Consider the following 16,739-nt stretch of genomic DNA (forward strand, 5'->3'; position numbering starts at 1 on the left):
GCATTTTTAAGATTCACCAATTTCAGCACTTAGCCTCTCTCTTCCCGCTGCCCTGTATCGGTGGTATATGGGGTAATAGTTTGGGGGTTGATGTGACCTTTATATTGTAAGGTCACATCAAGCCCAGCTTAGTAATGGAGAAGTGTCAAGAAGACACCTATCCATTGCTAATCCTATAGTTGTTACAGGTTCAATAAAGACGCAGCCATGATAAAGTCTTTTAATGAAATAAAACACTAAACACAGTTTTTCATCCTTATTATCCAGCTAATACATACAACGCCCTTGTTCTCCTGTAATTAAAAAAAACCCCCCAACAATATACCATACCTGTCAGTCGTTCTGTCCCACGCAGTAATCAATATCTGGGGAAAATACAGTTTGCAACTAGGAGCGGTGCTGAAATGCAACCGAGATGGCTGCAAACTACTGGGGAATGAGGAGATGCTGCCAGCGCAGCTACAGAGACTAGCGCTGACGTCACTGAGTCTGCCCTCCCTTCCGGCTTGAACTGCAATGAACTCTGCAGCGTGGGAAAATGAACTGGCATTTTCCCACGCTCCAGAGTTCAGCGCGGGTCAGGCAAGCAGGGAGGGTAGACTCAGTGACTTCACCGCTAGTCACTGAGGGTACGCTGGCAGCATCTCCTCATTCCCCAGTAGTTTGCAGCTGGGCTGGTAGCATCTTAGCACAGTCCTGGTTGCAAACTGTATTTTCACCAGATATGGATTACTGCGTGGGACAGAACGACGGACAGGTATATTGTTGTTTTTTTTTTTTTATTCATTACAGGAGATCGAGGGCGTCTCATGGATTAGCTGAATAATAAAGATGGCAAAATGTGTTTATTGTTTTATTTAATTAAAAGACTTTATTCTGGCTGTGTCTTTATTGAACCTCTAACAACTATAGGATTAGTAATGGATAGCTGTCTTATTGACACCTCTCCATTACTAAGCCGGGCTTGATGTGACCTTACAATTCAAAGGTCACATCAACCACCCAACTATTGCCCCATTGCCACCGCTACAGGGCAGTGGGAAGAGAGAGGCTAAGTGCCATAATTGCCATAAATCATGCAGCTGCGTCAACAAAAACTAAATCTCTGAGCAGTCACAAATACTCGGAGATTTCCCAAGCAACAAGTATATTCGCTCATCACTATTAACTACCTGCAAAAAACACTTGATGAACTTTCGATAGTAGTTTGCAAACCCCAAGAAGCGTTGGAAATAGTGATGAGCGAGTATACTCGTTGCTCGGGCTTTCCCGAGCACGCTCGGGTGGTCTCCCGAGTATTTGTGACTGCTCAGAGATTTAGTTTTTGTTGATGCAGCTGCATAATGTATGGCTGCTAGCCAGCCTGAGTACATGTGGGGGTTGCCTGTTTGCCAGGGAATCCCCACATGTAATCAAGCTGTCTAGTAGCTGTAAATCATGCAGCTGCGGCAAGGAAAACTAAATCTCTGATCAGACATAAATACTTGGAGACCACCCGAGTGTGCTCGGGAAAACCCAAGTAACGAGTATACTCGCTCATCACTAGTTGCAAACCCTTCAAGTCACGGGGCTGAACCCAATCACTAATAGCCTGCACCTTCTTGGGATCCATGTGAAACCCCTCATTGGAAACAATCAAACCCAAAAATGATAACTCCTGTACAAAAAATTAACATTTCAAATTTTGAAAAAAGTAATTTTTCCCTGAGTCTATGAAGGACAGTACGCGAATAGTGAAAATGGGTTTCACTGTCAGGGGAGTAAACCAAGATGTCGTCAAGGTAAATAATCGCAAAGTGACCGATCAGATCAGCAAACACAATATTAATAAAATTTTGAAAAATGGCCAGGGGTGTTTGTTAGGCCGAAGGACGTAAAAAGATTCTCAAAAAGAACTTCTCACGTGAGAAACGCCGTCTTCCACTCGTCTCCCTCTCAAACACTTATCCAATTATAGGCTCCCCACAAATCCAACTTTGAAAATCATTTGGCCCCAGACAACTGGTTACACAAGTCAGGAATGAGAGGAAGTGGGTAAGTTTTTCTCACAGTGATTTTGTTGAGTTCCCAAAAGTCGAGGCAAGGACTCAAACCACCATCTTTTTTCTTTACAAAGAAAAAGCCAGCTGCCACAGGAGAAACATAAGGGCGGATATGCCCCTTACGAAGACTCTCGGCAATATACTCCTTCATGGCCAGCCGCTCAGGACAAGACAGATTAAATTGATGGCACAATTAAAAGATGGATGTGGCGGTAGAACCTCAGCCTCGCTTTCAGAGAACACGTCTTCAAAGACCTTCAGATACTCCAGAATAGCTTCCAGACCGACAGACAACACAGATACACACTTCAAGGACTTAGATAAGGACCATTGAACAATTTCCTCAGTAACCCAGTTAATAACAGGGTTTTGATGCTGTAACCAAGGCATTCCCGACACCAACCTACTATATTTGCCCACTTTGATGCTAATTCTGGTGCCCAGAACCCATTTGGGCTAGGCTGGAGGGACCTGGGTTTGATGCAGGGCATCGCTATTTGTGTATTTTAAGTGTCAGATCAGTGGCCCAAAGCCATTTAACCCCTTAAAAACAGCAGGTCCCTATTCAAATCTGTTAAAATTGGCTGTTTGCCCAGTTTGATGACAGTTCTGATGACCAGAACTAATTTGGGCCAGGCTGAAGAGACCTGGTTTTATTGTGGGGCTCCCTGTTCTATATGTATGCACTCTGGTATCAGTGGCACAAAGGAATTTAACCCCTTAAAAACACCAGTTACTTATTCAAATCTGTGAAAATGGGCTGTTTGCCTACTTTGATTCCAGTTCTGATGCCCAGAACCCATTTGGGCCAGGCTGGAGGGACCTGGGTTTGATGCAGGGCATCACTTTCTGTGTATTTTAAGTGTCAGATCAGTGGCCCAAAGGCATTTAACCCCTTAAAAACATCAGTTACTTATTCAAATCTGTGAAAATGGGCTGTTTGCCTACTTTGATTCCAGTTCTGATGCCCAGAACCCATTTGGGCCAGGCTGGAGGGACCTGGGTTTGATGCGGGGCATCACTTTCTGTGTATTTTAAGTGTCAGATCAGTGGCCCAAAGGCATTTAACCCCTTAAAAACATCAGTTACTTATTCAAATCTGTGAAAATGGGCTGTTTGCCTACTTTGATTCCAGTTCTGATGCCCAGAACCCATTTGGGCCAGGCTGGAGGGACCTGGGTTTGATGCGGGGCATCACTTTCTGTGTATTTTAAGTGTCAGATCAGTGGCCCAAAGGCATTTAACCCCTTAAAAACATCAGTTACTTATTCAAATCTGTGAAAATGGGCTGTTTGCCCACTTTGATGCCAGTTCTGGTGCCCAGAACCCATTTGGGCCAGGCTGGAGGGACCTGGGTTTGATGCAGGGCATCACTTTCTGTGTATTTTAAGTGTCGTATCAGTGGCCCAAAGGCATTTAACCCCTTAAAAACATCAGTTACTTATTCAAATCTGTGAAAATTAGCTGTTTGCCCACTTTGATGCCAGTTCTGGTGCCCAGAACCCATTTGGGCCAGGCTGGAGAGACCTGGGTTTGATGCAGGGCATCACTTTCTGTGTATTTTAAGTGTCGTATTAGTGGCCCAAAGGCATTTAACCCCTTAAAAACATCAGTTACTCATTCAAATCTGTGAAAATGTGCTGTTTGCCCACTTTGATGCCAGTTCTGGTGCCCAGAACCCATTTGGGCCAGGCTGAAGGGACCTGGGTTTGATGCAGGGCATCACTTTCTGTGTATTTTAAGTGTTGTATTAGTGGCCCAAAGGCATTTAACCCCTTAAAAACATCAGTTACTTATTCAAATCTGTGAAAATGTGCTGTTTGCCCACTTTGATGCCAGTTCTGGTGCCCAGAACCCATTTGGGCCAGGCTGAAGGGACCTGGGTTTGATGCAGGGCATCACTTTCTGTGTATTTTAAGTGTCAGGTCAGTGGCCCAAAGGCATTTAACCCCTTAAAAACATCAGTTACTTATTCAAATGTGTGAAAATGGGCTGTTTGCCCACTTTGATGCCAGTTCTGGTGCCCAGAACCCATTTGGGCCAGGCTGGAGAGACCTGGGTTTGATGCAGGGCATCACTGTCTGTGTATTTTAAGTGTCAGATCAGTGGCCCAAAGGCATTTAACCCCTTAAAAACATCAGTTACTTATTCAAATCTGTGAAAATGGGTGATTTGCCCACTTTGATGCCAGTTTTGATGCCCCGAACCGATTTGTGCCAGGCTGCAGTGACTTGGATTTCATGTGGGGCATCAGTAGTTATGTAAATCAGGTGTTAGATCAGTGGCACAAAGTTATTTAACCCCTTAAAAATAGCTGTTACTTATTCAAATCTGTGAAAATGGGTGATTTGTCCACTTTGATGCCAGTTTTGATGCCCAGAACCCATTTGTGCCAGGCTTGAGTGACATGGATTTCATGTGGGGCATCAGTAGGTATGTAAATCAGGTGTTAGATTAGTGGCACAAAGGCATTTAACCCCTTAAAAATAGCTGTTACTTATTCAAATCTGTGAAAATGTGCAATTTGCCCAATTTGATGCCAGTTCTGATGCCCAGGACCCATTTGTGCCAGGCTGGAGTGACATGGATTTCATGTGCGGCATCAGTAGGTATGTAAATCAGGTGTTAGATTAGTGGTACAAAGGCATTTAACCCCTTAAAAATAGCTGTTACTTTTTCAAATCTGTGAAAATGGGTGATTTGAGTACTTTGATGCCCAGAACCCATTTGTGCCAGGCTGTATTGACATGCATTTCATGTGGGGCATCATTAGGTATGTTAATCAGGTGTTAAATCAGTGGCACAAAGGCATTTAACCTCTTAAAAATAGCTGTTACTTATTCAAATCTGTGAAAATGGGTGATTTGTCCACTTTGATGCCAGTTTTGATGCCCAGAACCCATTTGTGCCAGGCTGGAGTGACATGGATTTCATGTGGGGCATCAGTAGGTATGTAAATCAGGTGTTAGATCAGTGGCACAAAGGCATCTAACCCCCTCAAAATAGCTGTTACTTATTCAAATCTGTGAAAATGTGCAATTTGCCCACTTTGATGCCAGTTTTGATGCCCAGAACCCATTTGTGCCAGGCTGCAGTGACATGGATTTCATGTGGGGTACCAGTAGGTATGTAAATCAGGTGTTAGATTAGTGGCACAAAGGCATTTAACCCCTTAAAAATAGCTGTTACTTATTCAAATCTGTGAAAATGGGCGATTTGACCACTTTGATGCCAGTTTTGATGCCCAGAACCCATTTGTGCCAGGCTGGAGTGAGATGGATTTCATGTGGGGCATCATTAAATATGTAAATCAGGTGTTAAATCAGTGGCACAAAGGCATTTAACCCCTTAAAAATAGCTGTTACTTATTCAAATCTGTGAAAATGTGCAATTTGCCCACTTTGATGCCAGTTCTGGTGCCCAGAACCCATTTGTGCCAGGCTGGAGTGACATGGATTTCATGTGGGGCATCAGTAGGTATGTAAATCAGGTGTTAGATCAGTGGCACAAAGCTATTTAACCCCTTAAAAATAGCTGTTACTTATTCAAATCTGTGAAAATGGGTGATTTGCCCCCTTTGATGCCAGTTTTGATGCCCAGAACCCATTTGTGCCAGGCTGAAGTGACATGGATTTCATGTGGGGCATCAGTAGGTATGTAAATCAGGTGTTAGATTAGTAGCACAAAGGCATTTAACCCCTTAAAAATTGCTGTTACTTATTCAAATCTGTGAAAATGTGCTATTTGCCCACTTTGATGCCCAGAACCCATTTGTGCCAGGCTGGATTGACTTGGATTTCATGTGGGGCATCAGTAGGTATGTAAATCAGGTGTTAGATCAGTGGCACAAAGGCATTTAACCCCTTAAAAATAGCTGTTACTTATTCAAATCAGTGAAAATGGGCGATTTGCCCCATTTGATGCCAGTTTTGATGCCCAGAACCCATTGGTGCCAGGCTGGAGTGACATGGATTTCATGTGGGGCATCAGTAAATATGTAAATCAGGTGTTTAATAAGTGGCACAAAGGCATTTAACCCCTTAAAAATAGCTGTTACTTATTCGCATGTGTGAAAATTGGTTCTCTGCCCACTTTGATGCCAGTTCTGATGCCCAGAACCCATTTGTGCCAGGCTGGATTGACAGGAACTTGATGTGTGGCATCACAAGGTATGCAAGTCAGGTGTCAGATCAGTGGCACAAAGCCATTTAACACCTTTAATACCATACCTCAGTGCCCACTTTGATGCCCATTTTTGTGCCAGCCTTCTAATATTTTTATCTGTTTTTAAGTGTATTCACAAGAGGACACATGACCGCATAATATTATATACTTAGAATGGTTTATTTTTATTGAAAAACCTGAAAAAAAACAGAAAATAAAAAATAGCCGAATAAGAAACTGAACGAATAAGAAACCAACTTCAGCCTCGTATTTTTGGAGATCCTCGCCCCAGCATCTCCGATATAGTCACCTCAGCACTGAACCGCCTAGAACGGAGTTGTTAATGAGGACCTCAATGAATCACTTCCGATGTAGACACACCCCTCAGCACGACGCGGCTTCCTGCTCTCGGGTCTTCGTCACTCATCTGAAGGAGGCCCCGCCTGTTCCGCAGTCGCTACCGTACCTACAGGAAGCGGTTTGTTTGTATCTTTAGGCGTAAAGATGAGGCTCAGCTGTCTCCTTCAACGGCCGTTTGACTTTGGTCAGCGGGAAGTCGCACGCTGGTTTCCGGGGCATATGGCGAAGGGTGAGTGAAGCAGTTGTAACCGTGGGGACATGGTTATTAGCGCAGAGCTTAGCCCAGTATTTAGTGTGCAGACAGTGGAGAGGGGCATGGAAGGCGGAATCCTGTGCAACAGGAGCTGGCTGCACTCACATGCACATGGCTTGAGGGATAACTTCTAGAAGCACTGGTCCCTTGCTGCTTGAGGCATGGCTGCTCTGTGCCGCAGTGACCTGGGGACCATAGGGGGATAGAGCATGTGCGACAGTGACCTGGGGACCATAGGGGGATAGAGCATGTGCGACAGTGACCTGGGGACCATAGGGGGATAGAGCATGTGCGACAGTGACCTGGGGACCATAGGGGGATAGAGCATGTGCGACAGTGACCTGGGGACCATAGGGGGATAGAGCATGTGCGACAGTGACCTGGGGACCATAGGGGGATAGAGCATGTGCCGCAGTGACCTGGGGACCATAGGGGGATAGAGCATGTGCGGCAGTGACCTGGGGACCATAGGGGGATAGAGCATGTGCCGCAGTGACCTGGGGACCTAGGGGGATAGAGCATGTGCGGCAGTCAGCCACTGACCATAGTGGGGGGAGAGCATGTGCGGCGGTCAGCCGGGGACCATAGGGGGATAGAGCATGTGCGGCAGTCAGCCACTGACCATAGTGGGGAGAGAGCATGTGCGGCGATCAGCCGGGGACCATAGTGGGGAGAGAGCATGTGCGGCGGTCAGCCGGGGACCATAGGGGGATAGAGCATGTGCGGCTGTCAGCCGGGGACCATAGTGGGGAGAGAGCATGTACGGCTGTCAGCCGGGGACCATAGTGGGGAGAGTGCATGTGCGGCGGTCAGCCGGGGACCATAGGGGGATAGAGCATGTGCGGCTGTCAGCCGGGGACCATAGTGGGGAGAGAGCATGTGCGGCGGTCAGCCGGGGACCATAGTGGGGAGAGAGCATGTGCGGCTGTCAGCCGGGGACCATAGTGGGGAGAGAGCATGTGCGGCGGTCAGCCGGGGACCATAGGAGGAGAGAGCAAGTGCTGTGGTCAGTCGGGGACCATGGGGGGGGAGCATGTGTGGCGCTGAGCCGGGGACCATAGGGGGGAGAGAGCATGTTCGGCAGTCAGCTGGGGACCATAGGGGGAGAGAGCATGTGCTGCAGTCAGCTGGGGACCATAGGGGGGAGAGAGCATGTGTGGCGCTGACCTGGGGACCATAGGGGGGACAGAGCATGTGCGGCGGTGAGCCGGGGACCATAGGGGGGACAGAGCATGTGCGGCGGTGAGCCGGGGACCATAGGGGGGGACAGAGCATGTGGGGCAGTGAGCTGGGGACCATAGGGGGAAGAGAGAATGTGCAACAGTCAGTCGGGGACCATAGGGGGGGGAGAGCAGTTCATTCACTGGAGCCACCTGTCAGACTAGTCTGGCCTCTCTGTGGTCCCTGCTGACTATTTAACCCCTTTACCCCTGAAGCTTTTTCGTTTTTTTTTGTTTTTCGCTCCCATCCTTCCCAGAGCCATAACTTTTTTATTTTTCCATCAATATGGCCATCTGAGGGCTTATTTTTTGCGGGACAAGTTGTACTTTGGAACAACACCATTGTTTTTTTTCCATATAGTGTACTCGAAAATGGGGGAAAAAAATTCCAAGTGTGGTGAAACTGCAAAAAAGTGCAATCCCACACTTGTTTTTTGTCTGGCTTGTTTGCTAGGTTCTCTAAATGCTAAAACTGACCTGCCATTATGATTCTCCAGGTCATTACGAGTTCATTGACACTAAACATGTCTAGGTTATTTTTTTATCTAAGTGGTAAAAAAAATTCCAAACTTTGCTAAAAAAAAAAAAAAAAAAAAACGCGCAATTTTCCGATACCCGTAGCGTCTCCATTTTTCATGATCTGGGGTTGGGTGGGGGCTTATTTTTTGCTCGCTGAGCTGGCGTTTAGGCTGTGTGCACACGTTGCGTATTTCACGTTTATCGGTCGTCCATGACAGCACTACGGAGAGGGGATCCGCCCTTCAGGAACAGGAAACCTACAGATACATAAGGGCGGCACCTCTCCCATGCATCAGTTGGTTTCCTGTTCCTGGAGGACAGGATTCCCTGCAGATACGACTTCGTTTCTCCTATCAATACCCAGGCCGGCTGTCCGACCCAGGTAGCGAGGGGGTCTCCTACCTCGGGCAGTGCGGGTCCCTGGAAGCGCCACGGTGGGTCCGGGTAGGGCTCCACGACAGTGAGCGGTGCAGTGTGGAGCGACGTCCGGAGGAGGTCCATCCCCAGTGGTCAGCAGGTGAGTATGTCCCCCCCCGGGGTCCGCTCTCCCCCCTGGGCCTCGGTCTTCCCCACTCTGATCCCCGTCGGTGCGGTGCAGCGCGGCGTCCTGTGTGCTCCTTTCGATTCGGGACCGGAGCTGGGGGTCGGACGCCGGCCTCTGCCGCGGTCACCGCTGGGCTGCGGCCGTGGAAGCGGCGGTGGCGTAGCGGGGGGGCGGCTGGGTGGTCCGGCGGCGCCGTTCCCAGGCTTCCGGGCACGTTTCTGAGCGTCCTGCCCGAAACCGGAAGTGACGCGCAGGGGGCGGGGCCAAAACCGGAAGTCAAACGCCGGCCGGTTTTTTTCTAAAAACGCCGCTGTCCTGCATGCGGCGGGGGCGGGGGGGGGGGGGGGGGCGTTTGGGTGCAGGGGGGGGTGGAGCAGTCACCTGCAAGTCGGGGGGGTGGATTTGGCCACACACCTGCACTGATTCCGGATCCGGGGGAGGGCTATTTATAGCCAAACAGAATGCTGCAGCACTGCTTGTGAGCCCATCTGCAGCTATGGATGAGCCGGAAGCTGCCGTCGGTCTGCTGGAGCAGGAGCAGGATGGATCCTCGGAGAAGTCCCATGCGAACCCCCAGCTGAAGACCCGCGGACGCAGTAACCAGACCAGTCGCAGATCTAAGCAGAAGGATCTGGACCGACCCCCCAGTAATCCGGTACCTACCGCTACTGCCTGGGTAAGAGATCTTCGTGAATGTACCCTGATGCAGTCTTTTCCTATGTTTATTTCCGTAGGGGAAAAAAAGCGCTGGTAAATCAAAAAACAAGGAGTGCGCGCTATGCGCTTGCCCTTTGCCAGACGCCTACCCTAAGAGACTTTGTCATTCGTGTGTACTGCAGACGGTAGGAAATAAATTGATGGGAACACTGATAGCGGTAGCGCCAGATAAATTACATAGCCTTTTTCTCCGCTCCCATAGGTGGCGGAAGAGTCTCCTGATTTCACATCAAGCCTTAGGGAGATTATCAGGAAGGAGGTGAAAGATTCCCTGAAATCCCTGTCCCGGGGGGAGTCTTCAAAAAGAAGAAGGGAGCCTAGCGCCTCAGAGTCGGATTTGTCCGCTGGCCCTAGTAGGGAGAATGAGTCAGACGCCTCTGTCTCCTCAGCGTCCTCTTCGGAAGAGGAGTCTAACCGGTTCTGTTTCCCATTGGACCAAATGGACAAACTTATTAAGTCAGTTAGATCCACCATGGGGGTGGCTGATGAAAGGCCAGAACTCTCTACACAGGACCTAATGTTTGGCGGTCTAGACCCTAAAAAACGTAGGTCTTTTCCGCTCAATGACAAGGTCCAGAACCTCATCAAAAGGGAATGGAAAAAACCGGAGAAGAAAGGCTCTTTTCCACCTGCCTTTAAACGCAGATATCCCTTTGAGGACCCCATGGTGAATACATGGGATAAGGCGCCGAAATTGGACGCAGCGGTGTCTAAGGCGTCTAAAAAATCATCTATCCCCTTCGACGACATGGCTTCCCTAAAGGACCCTCTCGATAAGAAGGCTGACTCATTCCTTAAAGGGACATGGGAGATGTCGGCGGGTGCCCTGAGACCTGCTGTAGCTGCGACATGTGCAGCCAGATCGATGATGGTCTGGCTGGATCAGCTAGGGTCTAAGTTGGAAGGCGGTGTTTCCAGAGACTCTATGTTGAAATTCCTGCCAACAATTCAGAATGCCGCTGCCTTTCTCGCGGACGCATCTGCGGATTCAGCAAGAATGGCGGCTAGGGCGGCCGGACTATCAAACGCAGCACGCAGGGCCCTGTGGCTGAAATGTTGGCCAGGTGACCTTCAATCCAGATCCCGTCTGTGCTCTATCCCATGCGAAGGGGAATACCTGTTTGGTCCAGTCCTAGACGAACTGCTGGAGAAAGCTGGAGACGAGAAGAAAAAGTTTCCCAATCTACCAGCTACCTCTTACAGGCGTCCCTTCACAGGGAAAAGATTCTTTCGGAGGAGACCAGCCAGAGACCAGAGCAGATGGGATGAGAAAAAGAAGAAAGGTACTGGATTTATGTTTGGAGGTGGAGGACGTCAGGAGCCATCCCGTGAGGTCAAAAAACCACCCCAATGACTAGTCGCCCCGGTGGGAGGTAGACTATCTGCCTTCTACCCGGCCTGGTCCAAAATCTCCAGTAGTGATTGGATTTTGGGGTTAATAGCTACGGGTCTGCGGCTAGAGTTCTCCTCCATCCCTCAGAACTTCTTCAGTGTTACCCCACTCAGGTCCTCTCCAGCAGAACAGGCGGCCCTGGAAGCAGAAGTTCACGACCTGCTCAGTAAGAATGTCCTGTCAGAGGTTCCGGAAGGAGAACAGGGTAGAGGATTCTACTCTCCTCTATTTCTAATAAGTAAACCTGATGGCTCCTTCAGAACAATTATTAACCTTAGGGCTCTTAATAATTTCCTGACCGTCCAATCATTTAAGATGGAAACTATTAACACCGCAATAAAGCTGCTGTTTAAAAACTGCTTTATGGTAGTATTGGATTTGAAGGACGCCTATTACCATATCCCCATTTATGCAGGTCACCAACGATACCTGAGGGTGGCGGTAAGGTTGGATGGGGTAATCAGACACTTCCAGTATAGGGCCCTCCCCTTTGGTATATCGGTCGCCCCTCGAGTGTTTACCAAAGTTATGGCGGAGGTTATGGCTCACTTGCATGAGTCCAACATTCTAATAATCCCCTACATGGACGATCTCCTTATCGTAGGTAAAACGGCGGATCACTGTCTGGAACAGTTACATAAAGTGATGTCTGCTCTGGAGCGTCTGGGGTGGATGCTAAATGTCAAAAAATCACGCTTACAGCCCATGACGGTGCAGCGATTTTTAGGCCTGACCCTGGATTCCCAGGTTCAGGAATGCCGTTTGCCTCAAGAGAAAATTGATCGCTTGCACCTTCAGGTGCTGAATGCCTCTAAAAACCCCACCATGTCCCTTAGAAGAGCCATGTCTCTGTTGGGCTCTCTCTCGTCCTGTATTCCAGCGGTCCGATGGGCCCAGTATCATACGAGGATACTTCAGGGCGAGGTGCTGTTACAACAAAAAAGGTTGGGGGGATGTCTGGAGAGCCTGATGACCCTATCCCAAGACGCTATTATATCCCTCGGATGGTGGCTAGTCCAAGAGAACCTGTCCACAGGGGTCCCCTGGGAATATAATGTAACTCGTATAGTCACCTCGGACGCTAGCCCTTCTGGATGGGGGGCTCACATGGGGGATACATTGATCCAGGGGCTTTGGGATCGGGATCAGATAGAAATGTCTTCCAACCTAAAGGAGTTAACGGCTGTGGAACAGGCAGTTAAATCACTCCTTGTCTATCTACAGGGCCACCACGTGCGGGTATTCTCGGACAATCGGGTCGCCGTGGCATACATAAATCACCAAGGCGGGACTCGTTCCAAATCCCTAATGTGCATAGCAGATCGTCTATTCCATCTAGCAGAGCAACATCTTCTCTCATTGACGGCTCTTCACATAAGAGGGGCAGAAAACACTACAGCGGATTTCTTAAGCCGCAACACATTGAGGCAGGGGGAGTGGTCCCTGAACGACTCCATCTTCAACCTCATCGTGGAAAGATGGGGTCAACCAGAAATAGACCTGTTTGCCACAAAAGAAAACAGGAAAGTGGCACAATTCTGCTCTCTCAACCCCAGAGAAAATCCTCTGTCAGTAGACGCCCTCCTCATAGACTGGAACTTCAGGCTAGCCTACGCCTTTCCTCCCCTGTCTCTACTTCCTCTGGTGGTGAGGAAAATCAGGAAGGACAAAGCCACAGTGATAATAATTGCCCCCTTCTGGCCCAGAAGGACGTGGTTTCCATGCCTGAGGGCTATGTCGATATCCGACCCATGGGTCTTGCCAGACATCCCGGATCTCCTGTCCCAGGGCCCAGTCTACCATCCTCGGGCGGTTGGCCTTCATCTGACGGCGTGGATTTTGAGCGGGCGCTGTTAAAGGATAGGGGGTTCTCTCCGGGCCTCATTAACACTCTGCTGAAGAGCAGAAAAATAATCACCACAAAGATTTATGTTAGGATCTGGAAGAGGTTCCTTCAAAACTCGGGGGTAATAGCTGGTCAGTCAATACCAATAGACCAAATTTTTGAATTCTTACAGAAAGGGTTAGATATGGGGTTATCCCCAAATACACTTAAAGTGCAGGTATCAGCCTTAGGGGCCCTCTTTGGCTGCAACATTGCTGAGAATCACTGGGTCAGCAGATTCATCAGAGCGACAAAACGGTCCAGGCCAATGGTGAAGAATAGGGTCATGCCATGGGACCTGAACCTAGTCCTCTCAGCCATGACAGAGGCCCCATTTGAGCCAATTGCATCAGCCTCTATTAAAAATGTATCACTTAAAGTAGCCTTCCTGGTGGCCCTAACATCGGCGCGTAGGATAGGCGACATCCAAGCTTTATCCAGGGTTCCCCCTTACATGCAGCTTAGGGATGATAGAGTGATACTATCCCCTGATCCAGCATATCTTCCTAAAGTAGTGTCCAGGTTCCACAGAACACAGGAAATAGTTCTTCCATCTTTCCTCCCCAATCCTACTAACGATAAGGAAAGGAAGCTACACACTTTAGATGTAAAAAGATGTATCCTGGAATATCTGGCAGTAACTGATCCCTGGAAGATAGATAACGCCCTATTCGTGTCCTATCAGGGTAGTAGGAAGGGTCACAGGGCATCAAAATCTACTTTAGCTAGATGGATCAGGGAGGCTATCTCGCTGGCATACATCTCAAAGGGCAAGCCGGCGCCTGAAGGTCTGAAAGCGCATTCCACTAGAGCTATGGCGGCTTCGTGGGCGGAAAGATTGGAGGTGTCGATCGACCAAATTTGTAAGGCTGCTACTTGGTCTTCTCCACACACATTCTATAACCATTATAGATTGAACTTGGGTGCCTCTTCTGACCTTTCGTTTGGTGTAAGGGTGCTGCAAGCTGTAGTCCCTCCCTAGTTAGTTACTCTCTGTAATTCTCTCCGTAGTGCTGTCATGGATGACCGATAAAGTCTTAGTTACTCACCGGTTAACGGTGTTTTTCGGAGTCCATGACAGCACCTGTACATACCCTCCCGTCTTCTTAAGTTCTGGGTGTACACCTCTTCCTTTATTTATATAATTCACGGGTAGTGAATAGTTAGTTATTTGTATCATTGTTTATTATGTATGCTATTAACCTTGGTGGTCCTCTTGTGCTCTGTAAACCAACTGATGCATGGGAGAGGTGCCGCCCTTATGTATCTGTAGGTTTCCTGTTCCTGAAGGGCGGATCCCCTCTCCGTAGTGCTGTCATGGACTCCGAAAAACACCGTTAACCGGTGAGTAACTAAGACTTTTTTCGCTATAAAAATGCATACATTATGCATCCCATCATTTAGAATGCATTCCGCAATTTTTGTGCACATGATGCGTTTTTTTCCGCAAAAAAACCCTGCATCGCGGTAAACGCGGCATGTTCATTAACTTTGCGGATTTTTTACGTTTTTCCCGCTATTTAATGATTGGCAAGTGCCGGAAAAAACACGTCAAAAACCGCGAAAAAAAAGCATACGAATTTCTTGCAGAAAATGTCCGGTTTTGCTCAGGAAATTTCTGCAAGAAATCCTGAAGGTGTGCACATAGCCTCAATGATACCATTTTGGTGCACGTACGTTCTTTTGATCGCCAGTTATTGCATTTTAATGCTATGTTGCGACGACCCCCCCCAAAAAAATTCTGGCGTTTGGAATTTCTTTTTTCTCGCTACACTGTTTAGCAACCAAGTTAATCCTTTTTTTATTGATAGATCGGGTGATTCTGAACGTGGCGATACCAAATGTGTAGGTTTGATTTTTTTTTTTTTTTATTATTATTATTTTATTTCGAATGGGGCCACAAGGAGGGTGATTTGAACATATATAATTTTTTTTTTTTTTTTTTTACTTTTACCATTCTTTAAATAGCTGTCATAGCCTGATCGGTTCTTCTCCATAAAGGTGATGCTCAGATCGCCCCTATGTAGGAGAATTACAGGATTGCTATGAGTGCTGACCACAGGGTGGCTCTCACAGCAATCCGGCAGCAGCAACCATAGAGGTCTCAAGGAGACCTCTGGTTGTCATGCTGATGCACCGCTGAACCCCGATCATGTGACGGGGGACAGCGGTGTGCACATTTTGGCTGGAAGCACTTGTTAAATTGCGCTGTCAGTTTGGCAGCGGCATTTTACTAGTTAATAGGCACGGGCAGATGGCGATTCTGCCCGCGCATATTGCGGGCGCGTTAGCTGTTCCAAACAGCTGATATGCCGCAGCTTTGAGGTGGGCTCACCGCCGGAGCCCACCTCAAAGCAGGGGTACTGACCTCGGATGTACTATTTAGTCTGAGGTCATTAAGGGGGTTAAAATGAACCAGTTTTGTCATATATGAACTCAAACTATGACCTCATTCAGCGCCTGTGCTGCCATCCAGAAATACTTACAGAACCCCCTGACTCCCCATGTATACCTCACAAAAACCTTTTTAAGTTCTCTCACGCTGTATGGGAATCAGGTCGGTTTTATGGGCATGGTTTCTGACCTCTCCAACCCTCCCCCTGGCTTCTGCTTGCCGGTCTTCTTTAATTGACATGGGTGACGCCTTGCATCATCCACACTGCCAGGTGAAATCTTGCACACAGAAATCATAGCTCATGCCTGCTCTCTCTGCTTTGCCCTACTGCGAGCCGAGCCAAAAACCTAATAAGTGCGCCCGCGGTAGGGCTAAGCATATTGCGCAAGACTTTACCTGGCAGTGTGGTTGATGCGAGGCGTCGTCCATGTCAATTAACCCCTTTCTGACATCGGACGTAATATTCCGCCCTTGTGACCTGGGCCTATTTGACCATGGACGGAATATTGCGTCATTGCAATTACTTTTACTCTATTAGATGTGCCAATTCTGGCGCTTTGCCCGGCTCTTGCCCTGTAGCGTTGGCAAATGGGGTTCATATTTGTGGGGTTGATTTCACCTTTGTATTGTCAAGTGACATAAAGCCCCGAGGTTAGTAATGGAGAAGGGTCTATAACACACCTATCCATTACTAATCCTATAGTTACATAGTAAACGGTCCTAGAAGAGTGGGAATCCCCAGAAAAGAGGCTGACTATTCCAGCAGAGATGGACAGGTTCCCTGTGGATGACGAGACACATCATGTTGGTCAGAGATTCCAAAGGTTGACGTCCAGATTGCTCGGATAGCTAAAAAGACCACACTACCATTTGAGGATGCCTCAGTTGAAAGACCCTCTGGAACGCAAGATGTATGGGCTGCTGAGGAAGTCATCGGAAACTTCGGCATCTTTACTGAATACCAGTGCCGTATGTACCTATGTGGCCCCATCGATGTGCCGTTGGCTGGGGAAGTTGGAGGAACACCTGTCCACAGGTACTGCCAGAGAGGGCATCCTGGCTTCTCTGCCTCTCCTTCGGAAGGCAACAGGGTTCCTAGCAGATGCCTCTGCAGAATCAGCGAGAGTTGCAGCAAGATCGTCAGAGTTGTCACCTGTGAGACGAGCACTTTGGCTGAGATCTTGGAGCAGGGACATGACTTCAAAGACGAAGCTGTGTTCTATCCCCTTCAAGGGGAAACGCATGTT

The 16,739-nt window shown here is 48.3% G+C and overlaps 1 protein-coding gene across 3 annotated transcripts in view; it reads left to right on the forward strand.

Moving 5' to 3' along the window:
• MTG1 (mitochondrial ribosome associated GTPase 1) overlaps window positions 1-16,739 on the forward strand; it is a 374,570-nt gene that overhangs the window by 9,443 nt on the left and 348,388 nt on the right. The window contains exon 1 of one of the 3 annotated variants that reach the window (XM_077250761.1): window positions 6,611-6,795. The exons of 1 other annotated variant lie outside the window; for it this stretch is intronic. In XM_077250761.1, coding sequence (XP_077106876.1) covers window positions 6,711-6,795 — 85 coding nt within the window. In that variant the 5' untranslated portion in view covers window positions 6,611-6,710. Of the gene's footprint in view, window positions 1-6,610; window positions 6,796-16,739 lie in introns of those variants that run through there. One more of the 3 variants, XM_077250760.1, reaches the window with a different exon arrangement.

The sequence above is a fragment of the Ranitomeya variabilis genome, chromosome 4, assembly GCF_051348905.1.
Source record: "Ranitomeya variabilis isolate aRanVar5 chromosome 4, aRanVar5.hap1, whole genome shotgun sequence".
Taxonomy (NCBI): Eukaryota; Metazoa; Chordata; class Amphibia; order Anura; family Dendrobatidae; genus Ranitomeya; species Ranitomeya variabilis.